Source organism: Ranitomeya variabilis, chromosome 1 (assembly GCF_051348905.1).
Source record: "Ranitomeya variabilis isolate aRanVar5 chromosome 1, aRanVar5.hap1, whole genome shotgun sequence".
NCBI lineage: Eukaryota > Metazoa > Chordata > Amphibia > Anura > Dendrobatidae > Ranitomeya > Ranitomeya variabilis.
Genome location: NC_135232.1, coordinates 524069052 through 524091571, shown reverse-complemented (window position 1 = coordinate 524091571; position 22520 = coordinate 524069052). Strand labels below are relative to the sequence as shown.

General features: G+C 45.0%; 1 protein-coding gene across 2 annotated transcripts in view; it reads right to left on the bottom strand.

Moving 5' to 3' along the window:
- The window catches only part of HCN2 (hyperpolarization activated cyclic nucleotide gated potassium and sodium channel 2), a 191955-nt gene that overhangs the window by 72487 nt on the left and 96948 nt on the right, over positions 1-22520 (bottom strand). Inside the window, exons 3-4 of one of the 2 annotated variants that reach the window (XM_077254090.1) lie at positions 5334-5495; positions 2250-2468 (exon numbers count right to left, since the gene is read on the bottom strand). In XM_077254090.1, the coding sequence (XP_077110205.1) occupies positions 2250-2468; positions 5334-5495 (381 nt within the window). The remainder of the gene's footprint in view (positions 1-2249; positions 2469-5333; positions 5496-22520) is intronic. The other variant, XM_077254098.1, reaches the window with a different exon arrangement.

Below are 22520 nucleotides of genomic sequence, written 5' to 3'. Positions count from 1 at the left end.
GCTCCCTCCACCACATATCTCCCAGAATCCTTGCTGCCTGCCATCCTCGGTGACTGTCTACTTGTCAGTACAAGGCTGCCGTCACACATTCAGTATTTGGTCAGTATTTTACCTCAGTATTTGTAAGCAAAAACCAGGAGTGGGTGATAAATGCAGAAGTGGTGCATATGTTTCTATTATACTTTTCCTCTATTTGTTCCACTCCTGGTTTTGGCTTACACATACTGAGGTAAAATACTGACCGAATACTGCTAGTGTGACGGCAGCCTTACTCTGCAGTCACCAACAAAATGGCTGCTCACTGTGTTCCTGAATATCATCCTCTCTTATCCCTTAGCAGACACCCAGAAGGGAAGGAGAGGAGACATCACACACGTCAGCAGACTCCGCCCATAATTACTGCAGTGCAGTAATGTGAGCTAGTTGTACACTAGGTTTTTCTGAAATTTCAGCAGCTGCTCCCCCTAGTGTTTAAAAGTGGAAATTCCAAAACTTTTCAAATTATTTTTCATATTTTACTAAATTATAAACAAATGAAAATATTTTTTAAGAAAATTTAAACATTAATTCTTTACATTTTTACAATTGCTGTAAATTTTTTTTTTTTATGGCACCTTCCCTTTAAGGAAATTTACTGATCATGTGCACAACACTTCTGGATTGTCAGTGAATTACCATATTTTGCGGTTTATAAGACACACCTCAAATTTTGAGGAGAAAAATAGGAAAAAAACTTTTTTTAATAAAATGGTGGTGCTTCTTATAATCCATGTGTCTTATTGCTTACTGGGGGTGGTGGCTGTGGTGAAGCGGGGTCCCAGGGTCACTGCTGGAGGAGGCAAGAGAGGAGCGTTGCTGCAAGCCACAGGCTGGGATGAGGGGGTGTTCGGATGTGACCCGCTACCGATGTTCGGTGGTGCGGGGACACTGCCAACATTTTGTGAAAGCCCAGAGCTGCCGCGCTTACATGGTTCACTATGCGGTGAACTCTGGGAAAATGACTGCCAGGGGCAGCGCATGCGCAGATGGAGATCTCGGCACCAAGATATCAGGAGATGAGATCTCAGGGCTGAGATCTCATCTCCCGAACACCGACAGCGGCACACATCCGAATACCCCCTCATCCCGGCCTGCAGCAACGCTCCACTCTTGCCTCCTCCAGCAGCGACCCTGGATGCACCCCCATTTTCCCCACAAATTTGGGGGGGGAAAAAGTGCGTCTTAAAATCCGAAAAATACGGTAGCTTGCATAAGATGCCATAGCGTTTTTGGCTCATTTCCGCGTGGGGAAAAACGTATAAAAACCACACTGTGTGCACATAGCCTTAGTAATCCTGGGTTCAAATCCCACCAAGGACAATATCTGAAAGGAGTTTGTATGTTTTCCCTGTGCCTGCACAGGTATCCTCATAGACACCAAAGACATACTGATAGGGAATTTAGCTTGTGAGCCCCAATGGGGACAGCGATGACAAGGGCCCACCAATAACATTGACTTTGGGGGGCCCCACTTTTCACCTGCATGCAAATATTATACTACCTTCGTTCACAAATTCACCTATATCTCTATATAATAATAAACTGGGTAGCGTGGTTAATGAATGATGAGATGCTGCTTTTTTTCTGTACAGAGTGAATCATGTGAATTATGCCAAGCACTGCGCATACATTGGGGTTGGGGGCCCAGATCTACACAGGGGCCCACCGGGGGATTCCCCTGTTACCCTGTGGGCCAGCCCGAGCCTGATGAGGTCTGTAAAGCGCTGTGGAAACAATGGAGCTATATAACAGAGTGTAATAAAATTGGTTATTCTTACTACGACTTGTGGGCAATCCTATGTTGCTGTGGATCTCTTTGGTCTTACATGCCTCCTAACAATTAAACCCCCTATTCACAGGATATTTCCGCACCAGCTTCATCTAGCAATGCATACAAAAGTTCCCAGAAACACACGTAAAGCGCCATGGAATAAATGGCGCTATAAAAATGTATAATAATAAAATTAATAATAATAAACACCCATTTTAGGTCAAATTTGCAGAAGTGTCATTCCTTTTGAGGCAAATTCTGTGAAAACAGGGTGGTTGAGAGGCTTTGAATACTGAGTGAAAGCTTTAAAAGCAATCAGACTTCAGCTTTCATTCTCTGATCCGCACAGGGAAAATAAAAGCAGGAATCTACACAGCTTAGAGGGATATATAAAGTCATAACAAAAGTGAGGGTTTGTAGTTCATACAGAGACACTTACCTTTTCTTGATACTGTCTGCGAGACGAGTCCAGTGACTGGATAAGAGCAGTAGCATGTCCAATGAACATGGCATAGCACGTGGCACCTACGATCATGCTCAGCATAGTGAGCCAGATATCAGACATGCTCTCTGGAGCCTGGCGCCCATAACCGATGCACAACATGTGGCTCATGGCTTTGAAAAGGGCGAAGGAGTACAACTCACTCCACGAGTCATTCTGTGCAGGAGCACAAAAACAAAATTAAAAACTCTCTTAGATGCTGCCCATCCCCCGTCCTGCTTTCAGGCTGAAGGTGAGCCTTTATATAGTGTATCAAACTCCTTTTTAGAATTAAACTAACAGTGCACATCCCAATTTCTTTTTTCGTGCCCGTGCTGAAAGGTGGCATGGATGAGGCATGCCACAGATGTGTACATATATGTTTTGTGCAAGGACATGAGCTTCATGTCCATGTAACGATCCATGCTGCAACCATCAAGGAGCGAGCATCAATTAAGTGCACCCACGCACATGTGCAAACACTGTGCTACACATTCATGCACCATTACATTGAATTTCTAAGCGGTGTCCCATAAACAACCCTCTAAAACATATACAGACCAAGAGATCCAACTACAGACACTGCTTAGAACACACTTTACCCAAAATAGCAGAACGAAGAAACCTCACTTGGGCTGGAAGAAGAGAGAGAGCCAGAAAAAGTAGAGACAGTGAGACGGATGTAGGCCGATCATGCAAGGATGAACAGGATCACGCCATGGTGGTGAACATGGGCAGAAATATGAAATTAAATGCATCCACAATAGAAAGCAGGGAATGCACATAATTCAAAGGCTACAGTGATGGAAAATTAAAATAAAGGAAACATGACACATCTGAAATGGAAGCTCCAGGGACTTCAAGCAGATCTTATGATGAGAAACAAATGGGAAGACAATGGAATAAAATCAGATACGGTCCAAAAATAGCAGACGGAACATACAACAGCAGAAAGGACACAACGAGGAGGTGAAGTGCAGGGAGACAGAAGAGAGAACAATCTATTATTATTCCTGTGCTGAGCCATGCCATTCCAGCTGACACGCACACCAAGTCACTGATCCCTCTCTCCTGCCCCTCCGTGGTTTCTCAGGTGCCACTTTGCAGCCAACTGGCACCGGCCTTCTGTGCCAAGCTGGGTTCCAGAGAAAGCTTCAAGGACTTAACCTCTTTCTGTTCTATTTTTTAATACAGTAAATGTTCTAACCCATGAGAAATGACACATGAAACTGAAGATACATGATATACAATCCAGTAAAAAGAAAATTTAGGGTTAGTCCCTTGGATTAACAACATGGTCAACAACTGGCAAAAGGACAAGGTGTACTTTTTAAACAATTTGTTTAATGCTTTTTAGGAAAGCTGGAGAAACTTTGCAGATAGGCTGGCATTAAAGTATCATACTGTTTTGTGTATACAGCTCCTATGCAAACCTGTGTCTCCACAGTTAAAGGTGATTTTGCAGTCATGTGTAAAGACCCATTTAGACAGGCAGATAAACAGGCACGCTTGGTCCTGGTTAGCAACTTCTCTAAACAGGCCGGCCATTACGGTAACTGATGAACGAGCAAAATACTTGTTCATTGGGTGAGACGATTTTAAGTTGCGCTTAAAAATCAGCGCTCTCAGCAGCACATTGTCCAGATTCTGCAGAGAACATGATGTTCTAAGCGCATAAAAGAGTGGATGGCCTATCTAAGCAGATAGCTACAACAGGGACAAGGGTTGTGCCTTTGGACTGCCTACCTAAGCAGTCCACTACTTGACTGCCGACTGATGATCATTACATGGCTGCGGTCAGCGCGTCTGTCTAAATGGGCCCTTATTCCCTTCCAAGAGGGAGCATATAGTAACGAGTACCACTGCCGGATCAGCCTAAACACAGGACATGTTTGCAATGTGTAACCATAGAAACACATCTTGGCTTAGTCTAGGTGCCAAACCTAGGAACTGTCAATTCAATGCTGTAGGACACAAGGGAACCATGGCTCTGCAAGACTGGCTTTACAAGTCATTGGAAATGTTTGCCTTCCCCTAGTGGTCAGAGTAGAGCTCCCTTCCCCAGTAACTCCCACCTTTACTATTAGACACTATCCCCTTATTCACTTGTCCAGTAGTCAGAAAAGTCCTGTCCCACTTACCAAATAGTCAGGTGTTCAGCTCCTTTTCCAGACAGTAGTCACAGGGCTACTTAAGAGCTGTAGCACTCACATCAGCAAATCCAATGTCAGCAAGCATTGCTAGCAAGCAACCTTCCCCCAATCTCTACCTCCATTAGTCAAGGCAAGTCTCTTCTGGCCACTCCGTTACCGTAAATGGTCACACTCCAGTCCACCAAACTAAGTGGCCAAATGCTCCTGCAATCCATCCTCCGCTGGCTGGCAGCTACATATAGCAGCCTACTGGCAGTCGCTCAATGTGGCTTTCTGCCCCGCATACAGTACTACACATGCTACATCAGGTGGACGCACCCAGAACAGGAAGGGCAGAAAGCAACATCGGGTGCCAGCCTTGGAGGGCACAATAATCTGCATAGATGAACACAAAATTGTAGGATATTTTTCATCAAAACTATGTGCAAAGTCCTTTCCTTTTTATAAATATAAGTAGAAGCAAGTAGTGAGATTTTGTTTGAAGACTATCCTTAAAGGGGTTTTCCGGGTTCAGAAAACCTCTGTTACTCAGCTGCAGTTTGTGTCAAAACTGTGCTTTACTCACCCTCCCAAAGTCCAGCACCAACATCACACCGATCACTGCGGGCAATCAGTGAATTCAGTGCACGAGACTCAATGATGGACCCGGGAAGGGGAAGTAAAGCCCAGTTTGTTTTATAAAGGAAAAGTGTACTAGGGGAGAGTGGGTTGTCCAAAACTGGAAAACCCCTTTAAGAGGGCAAGAAAGGCAACACCGCTTTTCAGCCCATGTTTCTGGTAAATATGCCTGATACAATGTCAATGTCCTCCGCTTTTCTTCCTTCATACAATCATGAAATAAACAGATGCAGAAATACAAAAATACATGATATCTAGAGAGGCTACTTACAACCATCTTATTAATGGAAACCCAACAATTACTGGGGAATTCTTGAAGCATTGGGACAAGGAATTGAAGGCATCCATCCCAGTGGCATAGCAAGAGCATCATGGCAATCAGGTTAAAAATTCGCATCACTGCACTGGCAAGGTCATAGGTCATATGGAAAATCTGCAGAAGTAAGAGAAAAACATCCATAGAGTGAGCAGCAGGCACAGATGGGCTAGATCATGGACAAACACTGATGGATCAATATTCATGTACAATTCCACTAAAGGTACCTTCACACGAAACGACATCGCTAGCGATCCATGACGTTGCAGCGTCCTCGCTAGCGATATCGTTTCGTTTGACACGCAGCAGCGATCAGGATCCTGCTGTGATGTCGCTGGTCGCTGAATAAAGTCCAGAACTTTATTTGGTCGTCCGATCGCTGTGTATCGTTGTGTTTGAAAGCAAAAGCAACGATACCAGCGATGTTTTACACTGGTAACCAGGGTAAACATCGGGTTACCAAGCGCAGGGCCGCGCTTAGCAACCCGATGATTACCCTGGTTACCAGCGTAAAAGTAAAAAAAACAAACAGTACATGCTCACCTGCGCGTCCCCCAGCGTCTGCTTCCTGACACTTACTGAGCGCCGGCCCTAAAGTGAAAGTGAAAGCACAGCGGTGACGTCACCGCTCTGCTGTTAGGGCCGGAGCTCAGTCAGTGTCAGGAAGCAGACGCTGGGGGACGCGCAGGTGAGCATGTACTGTTTGTTTTTTTACTTTTACGCTGGTAACCAGGGTAAACATCGGGTTACTAAGCGCGGCCCTGCGCTTAGCAACCCGATGTTTACCCTGGTTACCCGGGGACCTCGGCATCGTTGGTCGCTGGAGAGCGGTCTGTGTGACAGCTCCCCAGCGATCAAACAGCGACGCTGCAGCAATCGGCATCGTTGTCGCTATCGCTGCAGCGTCGCTTCGTGTGAAGGTACCTTTACTCACAGCTTGTAATCCTTATTAGAAACAAACAGCCAACTGTGTATACTATCCAAAGCTCCAGGCCCGGATGGGTTCAGCAATGAACATTATAAAATATTGGGAACATCAGTAGCTCCTCACCTCTGTGAGGTATATAATAATAGAGTCAAGAGTGGATGTCTTCCTGATCGGTTTAATGAAGCCGTCATCATTGTTCTTCCCAAACCGGGCAAGGACCATATGCAGGTTGAGGGGCATAGACTAATCTCGCTACTCAATTCTGATTTTAAATTATTCACCAAAATCTTAGCTGATAGGGTCCAACAAATAATTCCAGAGTTGATTACACCCCAGCAAACAGGATTTGTACATGGAAAATCCATTACACATAACATTAGAACGCCAATAGGAGCCATATCTTTTGGTAGATGTTTGGTACATGTTGTGGTTAGCCTGGGTGCTGATAAAGCATTTGAGAGGGTGGCCTGGGACTATTGCACAACATACTAACATTCAGAAATTTTGGTCCCTGGTTCTGCGATGCTGTTAAATCAATTTATAAAAATCCGTTGTCCAGACTGTCCATAAATAATGTATTGTCTTTGCTCTTTGATGTTCAGGGTGGCACACGTCAGGGCTGCCCACTATCACCCCTGTTATTCAATTTAGCATTGGATCCACTCCTGAGAACACTCCAGAATCTGTCAGTATTTGAAAGCACAACGGTTGGGATCACTTCAATTAAAATTCCAGCCTTCGCTGATGATATACTTTTGTCAATTGCCAACCCAGCCCGAGCAGTTCCCGCTATAATGGAGGTGCTGAGAGAATTTGGTAAATGCTCAGACTTCAAAATTAACTACAATAAATCGGAGGCCTTAGCACTCTTCAGATCAGGGAGATAGATCCCTTTTCCCATTTCACTGGAGTCAGGCGTCCATCAAATACTTAGGTATACAGCTCCTGCAGACCCTTCAATTCTATACAGGATCAACTATAGACTACTAATCTCATCAATAATCAGTCTTCTAAACTCTTGGAAACACTTCAAACTATCTTTCTCAGGTCGATGCCATCTTATTAAAATGGTAGCATTTCCTAAACTGATGTACACTTTTCAGACCCTTTCTCTATTGCTATCTCAAACAGATCTTAAACTCTTAAACACAGCTTTTCGGAAATGTATATGGGTAATGCAGGAAGGACACATATAGGGCTATCAAAGTTACAGGCATCAAAGGCGGAAGGTGGAATTAATTTCTCAGATATAGACAGGTATAACTTGGCAGCCAGTCTCAGGTACACTATAGACTGGATACGGGGGTCTTCTCCCTTTGCTAATGTAGGTTTAGAACACCAGGTTATCTTCATTTCAACCATTTATAGGCAATCCTGGCTTCTTAAAAGGTACTCCACCTTCGTTTTATAGATTCTTTGCACTCTAGTAATAGATTTTTTTGACCGTGGATTCCCTAAGCATCACAATGCTTCCCACTATTTAATAATAACAGTGATGAGCGAGTATATCTCCTTGCTCGGGTTTTTCAGAGCATGCTTGGGTGGTCTCCGAGTATTTGTGAGTGCTCGGTGATTTAGTTTTTGTTGACGCAGCTGCATGATTTACAGCTGCTAGCCAGCCTGAATCCCCGCATGTATTCAACCTAGCAGCCGCGGCGACAAAAACTAAATCTCCGAGCAGTCACAAATACTCGGAGACCACCCGAGCAACGAGTGTACTCACTCACCACTAATAATAAACCCTTTTTCTCCAGGTACGCAGTTTGGTCCATAAATGCTTGACTGGTGGGGGTGCGGGGGCTAGGGGGAACAACATGAAGGGTTTTCTCAGGAACACGAGACTACAAGTGGCATCTACAAGTAGTATTTATTCCTTACTGCGCAAAAATTGGTCATGGGAGCGGAGAGACACGGGACAAACGAGGTGGTCAAGAGATATCACAGGTCTTGAGGCTAATGACTTCTTAGATGCCACAGCAGCACAAAGGAAATTTATTTTGTATAGTACTTACACTGATACGGCTCTCTTGATCCTACACAGGGATTATGTCAGGGGTGGGGAACCTTCGGTCCCCGGAGTCCCCAATGCTTGGGCAGCAGCCGTATCCTGTCGGCCCTTTAAAGGGAACCTGTCACCTGATTTTGGCGGGACCAGTTTTGGGTCATATGGGCGGGGTTTTTGGGTGTTTGATTCACCCTTTTCTTACCCGCTGGCTGCATGCTGGCCGCAATATTGGATTGAAATTCATTCTCTGTCCTCCGGAGTACACGCCTGCGCAAGGCAATATTGGTAAGGAAAGGGTGAATCAAACACCCGAAAACCCCGCCCATATGACCCAAAACTGGTCCCGCCAAATTCAGGTGACAGGTTCCCTTTAACCCCCAAGTGCATTATAGAACGCTGCCTGCCCTGCACATGAATCATTACGTTGTCTGAGTGGGCGGGGTTAGCACTGGGGTGGGCGGGGTTAGCTCCCAATGCTCACCCATCCTCCTGTCCCGGAAGACAAGCTGCTGCTGCTGAGTCCAGAGCGATCTCTGTGCCGGCAGCTCTGTGCATCACAGAGATCTCTGTGCCGACAGATCTGTGATTTTCTACTGGTGATATGTGCCCCCCTGTGATCTATGTGCCCCCCAGCTATGTGTCCTGGTGTGATCTTTCTGCCCCGTGATCTGTGCCCCCCAACTATATGCCACCCTGTGATCTTTGTACCTCCCAGCTATGTGCTCTATGTAATCTGTGCCCCCCCTGTGATCTCTGTGGACCCAACTATGTGCCCCCCTTCATCTCTGGGCCCCATAGCTATATATCCCCGTTATCCCTGTTCCCCCAGCTGTGTGCCCCGTGATTTCTGTGCCCCAGCTATATGCCCCGTGACCTCCAGCTTTGTGCTCCCGTGATCTCTGTGCCCCCCAGCTATATGCTCCATGTGATCTGTGCCCTCCAGCTATGTGCGCCCCTGTGATCTGTGCCCCCCAACTATATGCCCCCGTGATCTGTGCCCTCCCAGCTATATGGCCCCGTGTGATCTCTGTGATATCTGTGGCTCCCAGCTTTGCGCCCCCTGTGATCTATGAGTCCCCGTTAGCATGGAGGCACAGAGATATGTACCCCATGTGATTTGTGCTCCCAAGTGATCTCTGTCCCCTCCAGCTATGTGCCGATCGGTAATCTATGAGCCCCCCACTCCGGTGATCTACGTGCCTCTCCGGTGATGCCTGTCCCCCCAGTGCGATGTCTATCCCCCCCAGTGCTGTATATCTCCCAAGTACTGTATATCCCCCACCAGTGATATATATATATAGCCCCCAGTGATGTATGTGACCCCACCAGTGATGTATATCCCCCCAGGGACATATATACCCCCAGTGCTGTCTGTGCCTCCTAGTGATAGCCCCTCAGTGATGTCTATTCCCCATTCCCCCCCAGCCTCCCTGGTGATATGTCCCAGCATCTCCTGTGATGTCTATGCCCCCCCCCCAGCCCCTCCTGTAATTTATATGACCCCAGAGTCTCCTGTGATGCATACACTATGTTCCAAATTATTATGGAAATGATATTTTTCTCGGATTTTCCTAAATGGTCGGTCCAAAGGACAGTCAGTCTAATAAAAGTCATCACCCTTTAGAGTATACATCGAATTTTATTGAAGATACCTCCCAATAATAACAGCATAATCTCCAAAATGAATAAAACCTCAAAATGCACTGTTCCAAATTATTAGGCACAGTAGAATTTCTATTTGATATGTTTTAAAGAACTGAAAATGCTCATTTGTGGAATTTGCAGCATTAAGTGGTCACATTCACTGAACAAAAAAGCTATTTAACTCCAAAACATTCTAACAGGCCAAGTTACATGTTAACATAGGAACCTTTCTTTGATATCACCTTCACAATTCTTGCATCCATTGAACGTGTGAGTTTTTGTAGAGTTTCTGCTTGTATTTATTTGCATGAAGTCAGAATAGCCTCCCAGAGCTGCTGTTTTGATGTGAACTGCCTCCCACCCTCATAGATCTTTTGCTTGATGAAACTCCAAAGGTTCTCTATAGGGTTGAGGTCAGGGGAAGATGATGGCAACACTATGAGTTTATCTCCTTTTATGCCCATAGCAGCCAATGACTCAGAGGTATTCTTTGCAGCATGAGATGGTGCATTGTCATCATGAAGATGATTTTGCTCCTCAAGGCATGTTTCTGCTTTTTATACCATGGAAGAAAGTTGTCAGAAACTCTATATACTTTGCAGAGATCATTTTCACATCTTCAGGAACTTTAAAGGGCCCTACCAGCTGTTTCCCCATGATTCCATCCCAAAACATGACTCCTCCACATCCTTGCTGACGTTGCAGCCTTGTTGGGACATGGTGGCCATCCACCAATCATCCACTACTCCATCCATCTGGACCATCCAGGGTTGCTCGACACTCATCAGTAAACAAGACTGTTTGAAAATTAGTCTTCATATATGTCTGGGCCCACTACAACCGTTTCTGCTTGTGAACACTGTTTAGGGGTGGCAGAATAGTAGGTTTATGAACCAAAGCAAGCCTTTGAAGGATTCTACAACCTGAGGTTCGAGGGACTCCAGAGGCATCAGCGGCTTCAAATATCAGTTTGCTGGTTTGTAATGGCTTTTTAGCAGCTGCTCTCTTTATCCGATGAACTTGCCTGGCAGAAACCTTCCTTATTATGCCTTTATCAGCACGAACACGACTGTGCTCAGATTCAGCCACAAATCTCTTAACAGTAAGATGATCACGCTTAAATTTTCAAGAAATATCTAATGTTTTCATCCCTTGACCAAGGCATTGCACTACAGGTCCTTCTCAAAAAATTAGCATATAGTGTTAAATTTCATTATTTACCATAATGTAATGATTACAATTAAACTTTCATATATTATAGATTCATTATCCACCAACTGAAATTTGTCAGGTCTTTTATTGTTTTAATACTGATGATTTTGGCATACAACTCCTGATAACCCAAAAAAACCTGTCTCAATAAATTAGCATATCAAGAAAAGGTTCTCTAAACGACCTATTACCCTAATCTTATGAATCAACTAATTAACTCTAAACACATGCAAAAGATACCTGAGGCTTTTAAAAACTCCCTGCCTGGTTCATTACTCAAAACCCCCATCATGGGTAAGACTAGCGACCTGACAGATGTCAAGAAGGCCATCATTGACACCCTCAAGCAAGAGGGTAAGACCCAGAAAGAAATTTCTCAACAAATAGGCTGTTCCCAGAGTGCTGTATCAAGGCACCTCAATGGTAAGTCTGTTGGAAGGAAACAATGTGGCAGAAAACGCTGTACAACGAGAAGAGGTGACCGGACCCTGAGGAAGATTGTGGAGAAGGACCGATTCCAGACCTTGGGGAACCAGAGGAAGCAGTGGACTGAGTCTGGTGTGGAAACATCCAGAGCCACCGTGCACAGGCGTGTGCAGGAAATGGGCTACAGGTGCCGCATTCCCCAGGTAAAGCCACTTTTGAACCATAAACAGCGGCAGAAGCGCCTGACCTGGGCTACAGAGAAGCAGCACTGGACTGTTGCTAAGTGGTCCCAAGTACTTTTTTCTGATGAAAGCAAATTTTGCATGTCATTCGGAAATCAAGGTGCCAGAGTCTGGAGGAAGACTGGGGAGAAGGAAATGCCAAAATGCCTGAAGTCCAGTGTCAAGTACCCACAGTCAGTGATGGTGTGGGGTGCCATGTCAGCTGCTGGTGTTGGTCCACTGTGTTTCATCAAGGGCAGGGTCAATGCAGCTAGCTATCAGGAGATTTTGGAGCACTTCATGCTTCCATCGGCTGAAATGCTTTATGGAGATGACGATTTCATTTTTCAGCACGACCTGGCACCTGCTCACAGTGCCAAAACCACTGGTAAATGGTTTACTGACCATGGTATTACTGTGCTCAATTGGCCTGCCAACTCTCCTGACCTGAGCCCCATAGAGAATCTGTGGGATATTGTGAAGAGAAAGTTGAGAGACGCAAGACCCAACACTCTGGATGAGCTTAAGGCCGCTATTGAAGCATCCTGGGCCTCCATAACATCTCAGCAGTGTCACAGGCTGATTGCCTCCATGCCACGCCGCATTGAAGCAGTCATTTCTGCCAAAGGATTCCCGACCAAGTATTGAGTGCATAACTGAACATTATTATTTGATGGTTTTTTTGTTTGTTATTAAAAAACACTTTTATTTGATTGGCCGGGTGAAATATGCTAATTTATTGAGACAGGTTTTTTGGGTTATCAGGAGTTGTATGCCAAAATCATCAGTATTAAAACAATAAAAGACCTGACAAATTTCAGTTGGTGGATAATGAATCTATAATATATGAAAGTTTAATTGTAATCATTACATTATGGTAAATAATGAAATTTAACACTATATGCTAATTTTTTGAGAAGGACCTGTATTTGATGCATTTCGGCAGCAGAGAGATCCTTTTTCTTTCCCATGTTACTTGAAAACTGTGGCCTGCTTAATAATGTGGAACATCATATTTAAGTAGTTTTCCTTTAATTAGAATCACCTGGAAAACTAATTATCACATGTGAAAAACAACTGGGTCCGCGCTACAGTGCTAATGAAACAACTAGAAATATGCACCCGATACTTCGCTTGGATAATGCACAATGTAACAGTCGAATTAATAGCAGAAGGATAAATGCTGCGCTGCCCAGCACAACACAGGACCACCATATACCTGACACCACTGGTCAGGACTGCGACCTAGAGCCAGAAATAAAAGTGTGCCTAGAAAGCCAATGAGTAAATTGTGCACTAACCGTTGTGTTGCAATGGCCCGGTATGTGATGATGAATGTTGGTCCAGTTGGAAGGTGGTATCCGTCAGGCAGGTGTGCGGGCAGACAGGCGGGCAAGCAGGGAAGAGTAACCGCAGAGCAGCGTGCCGTGCGGAAGCTACGTAGAGCCAGGGACAACTCCGGCCGGTAGCGTCCCTGGATACGAGCGGGAACCAACGGAGGGAGGAGCTCGCTGGCACAGGGCTCAGCGTGTGACGTCACTGAGCTCAGGGAAAGTACGGGGTATCACAGGGATCAAACCGATGCGTTTCGAAGGAGCGGCGCCCTTCTTCATCACGGTTACTGATCACCGAAGATGCCCCGATATTTAACCCCCCAAGTTGTCACTCAAACTACCCGGCCCGCCCATTTAACACGCTGTTGGGATGGTATCCAATGGAAGTGCTGGCAATATAGGATGTATTCAGAAATTATGAGAAGCGTGGCCCACAACACAAACATGTATTACGTGGAATGATATAAACCTCATAGAAGTATACAAAGAATGCAAAGCAGTCCCAGCTTCTCCTATGTGATGTATAAACAGCAGTCCCAGCGTCTCCTGGGTGATGTATATACAGCAGTCCCTGCATCTCCAGTGTGATGTATATACAACACAGTCCCTGCATCTCCTATTTGATGTATATACAAGCTGTCTCAGCATCCTCTACATGATATAGATATACAGCAGTCTCAGCGTCTCCTAGGTGGTGTATATCCAGCTCTCTCAGCGTCTCCTATGTGATATATATACATTAGTTCCAGCATCTCCTATTTGATGTATATAATTTACAAAACTTATGTCAAAAAGTTGACTGCACTCCTGGCCGACACAAACCTGGAAAAGCAGCTGTGAGAAGCTACATGATCAGTATCACCTAACATCACAGCTGCACCATAGAGAAGCAGCCCCAGCAGTCACATTAAGGGTGAGTTACCGTAATAAATTGTTTGACTAAATATACCGGGGTAATTTTCAAGGTGATCATTTTTGTGTGGCTCCCGAATGATGGTAGAAATTTCCAAATAGCCCCCAGCTGGAAAAAGGATCCCCACCCCTGGCTTATGTCACCCCTTATATCCAATCTAAAATGTTTCCCTCAATTTCTTATTCATGCTCTAAATGTAGAACACGAAACACCGATTTATATAATCACTTGTGGAGTTGCACAAAGATACAGGGGCTATGGGGTGTCATACATGCGGAATTACAAGGGTTGTGTGGGGTTACCTTTCCACTTACCCCACAGTGTGCGATCTTTAACATCCTGGAAGCATCTCAGGAAGCATTACCCAAACATATTAAAGCCATTCTAATGATCTGGGCCTCAGCCACTAGGAAAAGCATACTACATCATTGGTTGAGTCCAAATATACCATCACAATCTCTAATACACACAAACATCACAATCTCTAATACACACAAAGATTGTGTTTCTCTTCAAAATGGACTGGCTGGATGCGTTGACTAACAAAGATTGTTGGGAAAATTTTTGAGTACATAGTCTTTATTTATTCCATCTCTCCCCTCAGGGACCAAGGATAAGTTGAGATCTCAATTTGAGAATACTCAATGGTACCTTCTACAACAAATAAGTGGACATACACCAATTCCATAATATTTTGTTTAGAATCTGTGCATGCAGAGAGAGGTTGGGGTGGGGGTGGGTAGAGAATGGGTGTTTGGGGAATTTCAGAGATCGTTTTTGCCACTGCTGATGTTATTTGAACGGTTTGTTATAATTTTTTCCTCTCAAATAGATTTTGAAAAAAAAAAAGAAAGCTGTCAGGTCAATTAATGTGCTGAAACCAGAGACTTGCCAGAAGAGAAACAATAGGTGGGTCGTCTGCGCTGCTCATGGAGATCCGAAAGGCTGGTCCGGGATACAAAGACTTGATGCAGTTTTATTATCAATGCGATTTGAAGCCTTCAGACTTCATCAGGATATAACCACATACATATACAGACAAGTATGAAACGCATTGATAAAATCTATTCTCTCTCTTCTGGCATTTCAACGTTTAATCCGTGGAACTGCAGCAGCGGACAAATTTAAGCTTGATCCAGGAGGCATCTCTCCAGCCCTCTGCATGTGACTTTTTTTTAGGCAGGACCACCTTGCCCACCTACACTTTGTGAAGCATCTTAGATCCAAGGTATTCCACATCTATTAAAGGGAACCTATCACCTGAATTTGGCGGGACCTGTTTTGGGTCATATGGGCGGGGTTTTCGGGTGTTTGATTCACCCTTTCCTTACCCGCTGGCTGCATGCTGGCCGCAATATTGGATTGAAGTTCATTCTCTGTCCTCCGGAGTACACGCCAGCGCAAGGCAATATTGTGCCCAAAACAGGTCCCGCCAAATTCAGGTGACAGGTTCCCTTTAAGGTGGAAATTTTGTGTCCATTCATTGGACATTTCTTGTCTAAATATTGCACTTCATGCTTTATCAGGATTTCCTTGTCTCTAAATGCACTTTATTTTGCCAATATTGCACTCTTTTTTACATGACTGTGCCATATTATTGCAGTATGTGCTTATAGTGTTTCTAAAGCAGCTACAGTGACTAACGAAAGTATTCGGCCCCCTGGAACTTTTCAACCTTTTCCTTTATCATGCTTCAAACAAAGATACCAAATGTACATTTATGGTGAAGAATCAACAACAAGTGGAACACAATTGTGAAGTTGAACGAAATGTATTGGTTATTTAAAATTTTTGTGGAAATTCAAAAACTGAAAAGTGTGGCATGCAATATTATTCGGCCCCTTTAACTTAATACTTTGTTGCGCCACCTTTTGCTGTGATTACAGCTGCAAGTCGCTTGGAGTATTGTTATGGACTGGTAATTGAGGAGCGACATGCGACTAGCTCTGGGCAGGTGGTAACTATACAGACCGCAGTCCCTGATCTTAACACAACACTAGCAGTAGCCGTGGAATGTTCCTATCACTCCCTGGACATCTCGTCACAGCCGGAGAACTAGCTACCCCTAAAGGTAGAAACAGGAAAGCTATCTTGCCTCAGAGAAAATCCCCAAAGGATAGGACAGCCCCCCACAAATATTGGCTGTGAGAGGAGAAGGAAATGACATACGTAGTATGAAACAAGATTAAGCAAAGGAGGCCAATTCTAGCTAGATAGACAGTAAGGAAAGAAACACTGTGCGGTCAGTAATAAAAACTAGAAAAAGTCCACCGCAGAGATATGCAAAAATCTCCACACCTGACTAAAGGTGTGGAGGGCAAAATTTGCAGCCCAGAGCTTCCAGCTTAGCTGAATAGATACATACTGATAAGCTGGACAAATGAACAAAACATAAATGTGCTGAACAATAAGTCCACAACAAGTGGACTGCAAAAGGACAAGCAAGGACTTAACTTTGCTGAACGGGTCAGAGTGTCAGGGAAATCCAAGAGCCGTGCCTCCAGGCAAGAACAATTGGCAACTGGCATTGATTGAGGGATAAAGCCAGACTAAAATAGCCGAGCAGAAAGAAGATCAGTGGAAGCAGCTGCTGATACTAAATCCAAGAAGCAGCTATACCACTCAAAACCACAGGAGGGAGCCCAAGAGCAGAATTCACAAAAGTGCTACTTACAACCACCGGAGGGAGCCCAAGAGCGGAATTCACAACAGTACCCCCCCTTGAGGAGGGGTTACCGAACCCTCACCAGAGCCCCCAGGCCGATCAGGACGAGCCAAGTGAAAAGCACGAACCAAATCGGCGGCATGGACATCGGAGGCAACCACCCAAGAATTATCCTCCTGGCCATAACCCTTCCACTTGACAAGATACTGAAGCCTCCACCTCGAAAAACGAGAATCCAAAATTTTTTCAACCACATATTCCAATTCCCCCTCAACCAACACCGGGGCAGGAGGATCAACAGAGGGAACCACAGGTACCACATATCTCCGCAACAACGATCTATGGAAAACATTGTGGATGGCAAAAGAGGCTGGAAGGGCCAAACAAAAAGATACTGGATTGATAATCTCAGAAATCTTATAAGGACCAATAAACCGAGGCTTGAACTTAGGGGAAGAAACCTTCATAGGAACATGACGAGAAGATAAACAGACCAAATCCCCCACACGAAGCCGAGGACCAACACACCGACGACGGTTAGCAAAACGCTGAGCCTTTTCCTGAGACAACGTCAAATTGTCTACCACATGAGTCCAAATCTGCTGTAACCTGTCCATCACGGAATCAACACCAGGACAATCAGAAGGCTCAACCTGCCCTGAAGAAAAACGAGGATGGAAACCAAAATTACAAAAAAAAGGCGAAACCAAAGTAGCCGAACTGGCCCGATTATTAAGGGCAAACTCGGCCAATGGCAAGAAAGCCACCCAATCATCCTGATCAGCAGACACAAAGCATCTCAAATAGGTTTCCAAGGTTTGATTAGTTCGCTCAGTTTGGCCATTTGTCTGAGGATGGAACGCCGAAGAAAAAGACAAATTAATGCCCATCCTAGCACAAAAAGAACGCCAAAACCTGGAGACAAACTGGGAACCTCTGTCAGACACAATATTCTCCGGAATGCCATGCAAACGAACCACATGCTGAAAAAACAATGGAACCAAATCAGAGGAGGAAGGCAATTTAGACAAAGGTACCAAATGGACCATTTTAGAGAACCGGTCACAAACCACCCAGATAACAGACATCCTCTGAGACACAGGAAGATCTGAAATAAAATCCATGGAAATATGCGTCCAGGGCCTCTCAGGGACAGGCAAAGGCAAAAGCAACCCACTAGCGCGCGAACAGCAAGGCTTAGCCCGGGCACAGGTCCCACAGGACTGCACAAAAGAACGCACATCCCGCGACAAGGAAGGCCACCAAAAGGACCTAGCAACCAAATCCCTGATACCAAAAATCCCAGGATGACCGGCCAACACAGAACAATGGACCTCAGAAATTACCTTACTTGTCCATCTATCAGGAACAAACAGCTTCCCCACAGGACAGCGGTCAGGTTTATCAGCCTGAAATTCCTGAAGCACCCGCCGTAAATCAGGGGAGATGGCAGAAAGAATCACCCCCTCTCTAAGAATGCCAACCGGCTCAAGAACTCCAGGAGAATTAGGCAAAAAACTCCTAGAGAGGGCATCCGCCTTAACATTCTTAGATCCCGGAAAATACGAGACCACAAAATCGAAACGTGAGAAAAACAGGGACCATCGAGCCTGTCTAGGGTTCAGCCGCTTGGCCGACTCGAGGTAAATCAGATTCTTATGATCGGTCAAGACCACAACGCGGTGCTTGGCTCCCTCAAGCCAATGTCGCCACTCCTCAAATGCCCACTTCATAGCCAACAACTCCCGATTGCAGACATCATAATTGCGTTCCGCAGGCGAAAACTTTCGGGAGAAAAAGGCACATGGTTTCATCAAGGAACCATCAGAATTCCTCTGTGACAAAACGGCCCCTGCCCCAATCTCAGAAGCGTCAACCTCAACCTGAAAAGGAAGAGACACATCAGGCTGACGCAAGACCGGGGCAGAAGTAAATCGGCGCTTAAGCTCCTGACAGGCCTCCAGAGCCTCAGAGGACCAATTTGCCACATCAGCGCCCTTCTTCATCAAATCGGTCAGGGGCTACACACTAGAGAAGTTGGCAATGAAACGGCGATAAAAATTAGCAAAGCCCAAAAATTTCTGAAGGCTCTTCACAGATGTGGGTTGAACCCAGTCATTAATGGCTTGGACCTTAACAGGATCCATTTCTATAGACAAAGGAGAAAAAATAAACCCCCAAAAAAGAGACCTTCTGGACCCCAAATAGGCACTTAGACCCCTTCACAAATAGAGCATTATCACGAAGGATCTGTAATACCATCCTGACCTGCTTCACGTGAGACTCCCAATCATTGGAAAAAATCGAAATATCATCCAAATACACAATCAAGAATTTATCAAGATAATTGCGAAAAATATCATGCATGAAGGACTGAAATACAGAAGGAGCATTAGAAAGCCCGAAAGGCATCACCAGGTATTCAAAGTGGCCTTCGGGCGTATTAAATGCAGTTTTCCATTCGTCACCCTGTTTAATACGAACAAGATTATACGCCCCTCGAAGGTCAATCTTGGTAAACCAACTAGCCCCCTTAATCAGAGCAAACAAATCAGAGAGCAAAGGTAAAGGGTATTGGAATTTGACTGTGATCTTATTAAGAAGGCGATAATCAATACAGGGTCTCAAGGAGCCATCCTTCTTGGCAACAAAAAAGAATCCTGCTCCCAATGGTGACGAAGACGGCCGAATATGCCCCTTCTCTAAAGACTCTTTAACATAGCTCTGCATAGCGGCATGCTCTGGCACATACAGATTGAAGAGTCGGCCCTTAGGGAACTTACAGCCAGGAACCAAGTCGATAGCACAATCACAGTCCCTATGAGGAGGAAGGGAACTGGACTTGGGCTCATCGAGTACATCCTGGAAATCTGACAAAAATTCAGGAACATCAGAAGAGGGGGAAGAGGAAATTGACATTAAAGGAACGTCACTATGTACCCCTTGACAACCCCAACTAGTCACAGACATCGATTTCCAATCCAACACTGGATTGTGTACTTGTAACCATGGAAAACCCAGTACAACAACATCATGTAAATTATGCAACACCAGAAAACGACAATCTTCCTGATGTGCTGGAGCCATGCACATAGTCAGCTGAGTCCAATACTGAGGTTTATTCTTGGCCAACGGTGTAGCATCAATACCCCTCAAGGGAATAGGACTCTGCAAAGGCTGCAAAGAAAAGCCACAGCGCCTGGCGAAATCTAAGTCCATTAAATTCAGGGCAGCGCCTGAATCCACAAATGCCATGACAGAGAAAGATGACAATGAGCAAATCAGGGTCACAGACAGGAGAAACTTAGGCTGTACAGTACTAATGGTAACAGATCTAGCGACCCTCTTAATACGCTTAGGGCAATCAGAAATAGTATGAGCAGAATCACCACAGTAAAAACACAGCCCATTCTGACGTCTGTATCCCCTCTGTTCCGCTCTAGTCAGAATCCTATCACATTGCATAGGCTCAGGATTCTGTTCAGAGGACGCTGCCATATGGTGCACCACTTTGCGCTCGCGCAGGCGCCGATCAATCTGAATGGCTAAGGACATAGATTCGCTCAAACCAACAGGCGTGGGGAACCCCACCATAACATCTTTAAGGGCTTCTGAAAGACCCTTTCTGAAAATTGCTGCCAGAGCATCCTCATTCCATTTAGTGAGCACAGACCATTTTCTAAATTTCTGGCAGTATAATTCTGCCGCTTCCTGACCCTGACACAGGGCCAAAAGTGTTTTCTCAGCATGCTCTACAGAGTTAGGTTCGTCATACAATAATCCGAGCGATTGAAAAAATGCATCTACATTAAGCAATGCCGGATCCCCTGACTCAAGGGAGAATGCCCAGTCCTGAGGGTCACCACGCAGCAGAGAAATAACTATTTTAACTTGCTGAGTGGGGTCACCAGAGGAACGGGGTTTCAGAGCAAAAAACTATTTGCAGTTATTTTTAAAGTTCAAAACCTTAGATCTATCCCCGTAAAACAAATCTGGAGTAGGAATTCTAGGCTCTAAGGCTGGAGTCTGAACAACATAATCTTGGATACTCTGAACTCTTGCAGCAAGCTGATCCACACGAGAAAAAAAACCCTGAACATCCATGTCTGCACCCAAATCCACCCAGAGATTAAGAAGAAGGAAAAAGACAAAACAGACTAAAGAAAAAAAAATGGCTCAGAACTCTTTTTCTTTTCCTTCTTTTGAGATGCATTCAACTCATTCTTGGCCAGTTGCACTGTTATGGACTGGTAATTTAGGAGCGACATGCGACTAGCTCTGGGCAGGTGGTAACTATACAGACCGCAGTCCCTGATCTTAACACAACACTAGCAGTAGCCGTGGAATGTTCCTGTCACTCCCTGGACATCTCGTCACAGCCGGAGAACTAGCTACCCCTAAAGGTAGAAACAGGAAAGCTATCTTGCCTCAGAGAAAATCCCCAAAGGATAGGACAGCCCCCCACAAATATTGGCTGTGAGAGGAGAAGGAAATGACATACGTAGTATGAAACAAGATCAAGCAAAGGAGGCCAATTCTAGCTAGATAGACAGTAAGGAAAGAAACACTGTGCGGTCAGTAATAAAAACTAGAAAAAGTCCACCGCAGAGATATGCAAAAATTTCCACACCTGACTAAAGGTGTGGAGGGCAAAATCTGCAGCCCAGAGCTTCCAGCTTAGCTGAATAGATACATACTGATAAGCTGGACAAATGAACAAAACATAAATGTGCTGAACAATAAGTCCACAACAAGTGGACTGCAAAAGGACAAGCAAGGACTTAACTTTGCTGAACGGGTCAGAGTGTCAGGGAAATCCAAGAGCCGTGCCTCCAGGCAAGAACAATTGGCAACTGGCATTGATTGAGGGATAAAGCCAGACTAAAATAGCCGAGCAGAAAGAAGATCAGTGGAAGCAGCTGCTGATACTAAATCCAAGAAGCAGCTATACCACTCAAAACCACAGGAGGGAGCCCAAGAGCAGAATTCACAAAAGTGCTACTTACAACCACCGGAGGGAGCCCAAGAGCAGAATTCACAACAGAGTATATCTCCGAGTTTTGTACATCGAGAGACAAATTCTTGCCCATTCGTCCTTGGCAAACAGCTCGAGCTCAGTGAGGTTTGATGGAGATCGTTTGTGAACAGCAGTTTTCAGCTCTTTCCACAGATTCTCGATTGGATTGAGGTCTGGACTTTGACTTGGCCATTCTAACACCTGGATCAATATATTTGAGAACCATTCCATTGTAGATTTTGCTTTATGTTTGGGATCATGGTCTTGTTGGAAGACAAATCTCCATCCCAGTCTCAGGTCTTTTGCAGATTCAAACAGGTTTTCTTCAAGAATGGTCTTGTATTTGGCTCCATCCATCTTCTCATCAATTTTAACCATCTTCCCTGTCCCTGCAAAAGAAAAGCAGGCCCAAACCATGATGCTGCCACCACCATGTTTGACAGTGGGGATGGTGTGTTCAGGGTGATGAGCTGTGTTGCCTTTACACCAAACATATCGTTAGACATTGTTGCCAAAAAGTTCGATTTTGGTTTCATCTGACCAGAGCACCTTCTTCCACATGTTTGGTGTGTCTCCCAGGTGGCTTGTTGCAAACTTTAAGCAACACTTTTTATGGATATCTTTGAGAAATGGCTTTCTTCTTGCCACTCTTCCATAAAGGCCAGATTTCTGCAGTGTACGACTGATTGTTGGCCTATGAACAGCTTGTCCCACCTCAGCTGTAGATCTCTGCAGTTCATCCAGAGTGATCATGGGCTTCTTGGCTGCATCTCTGAT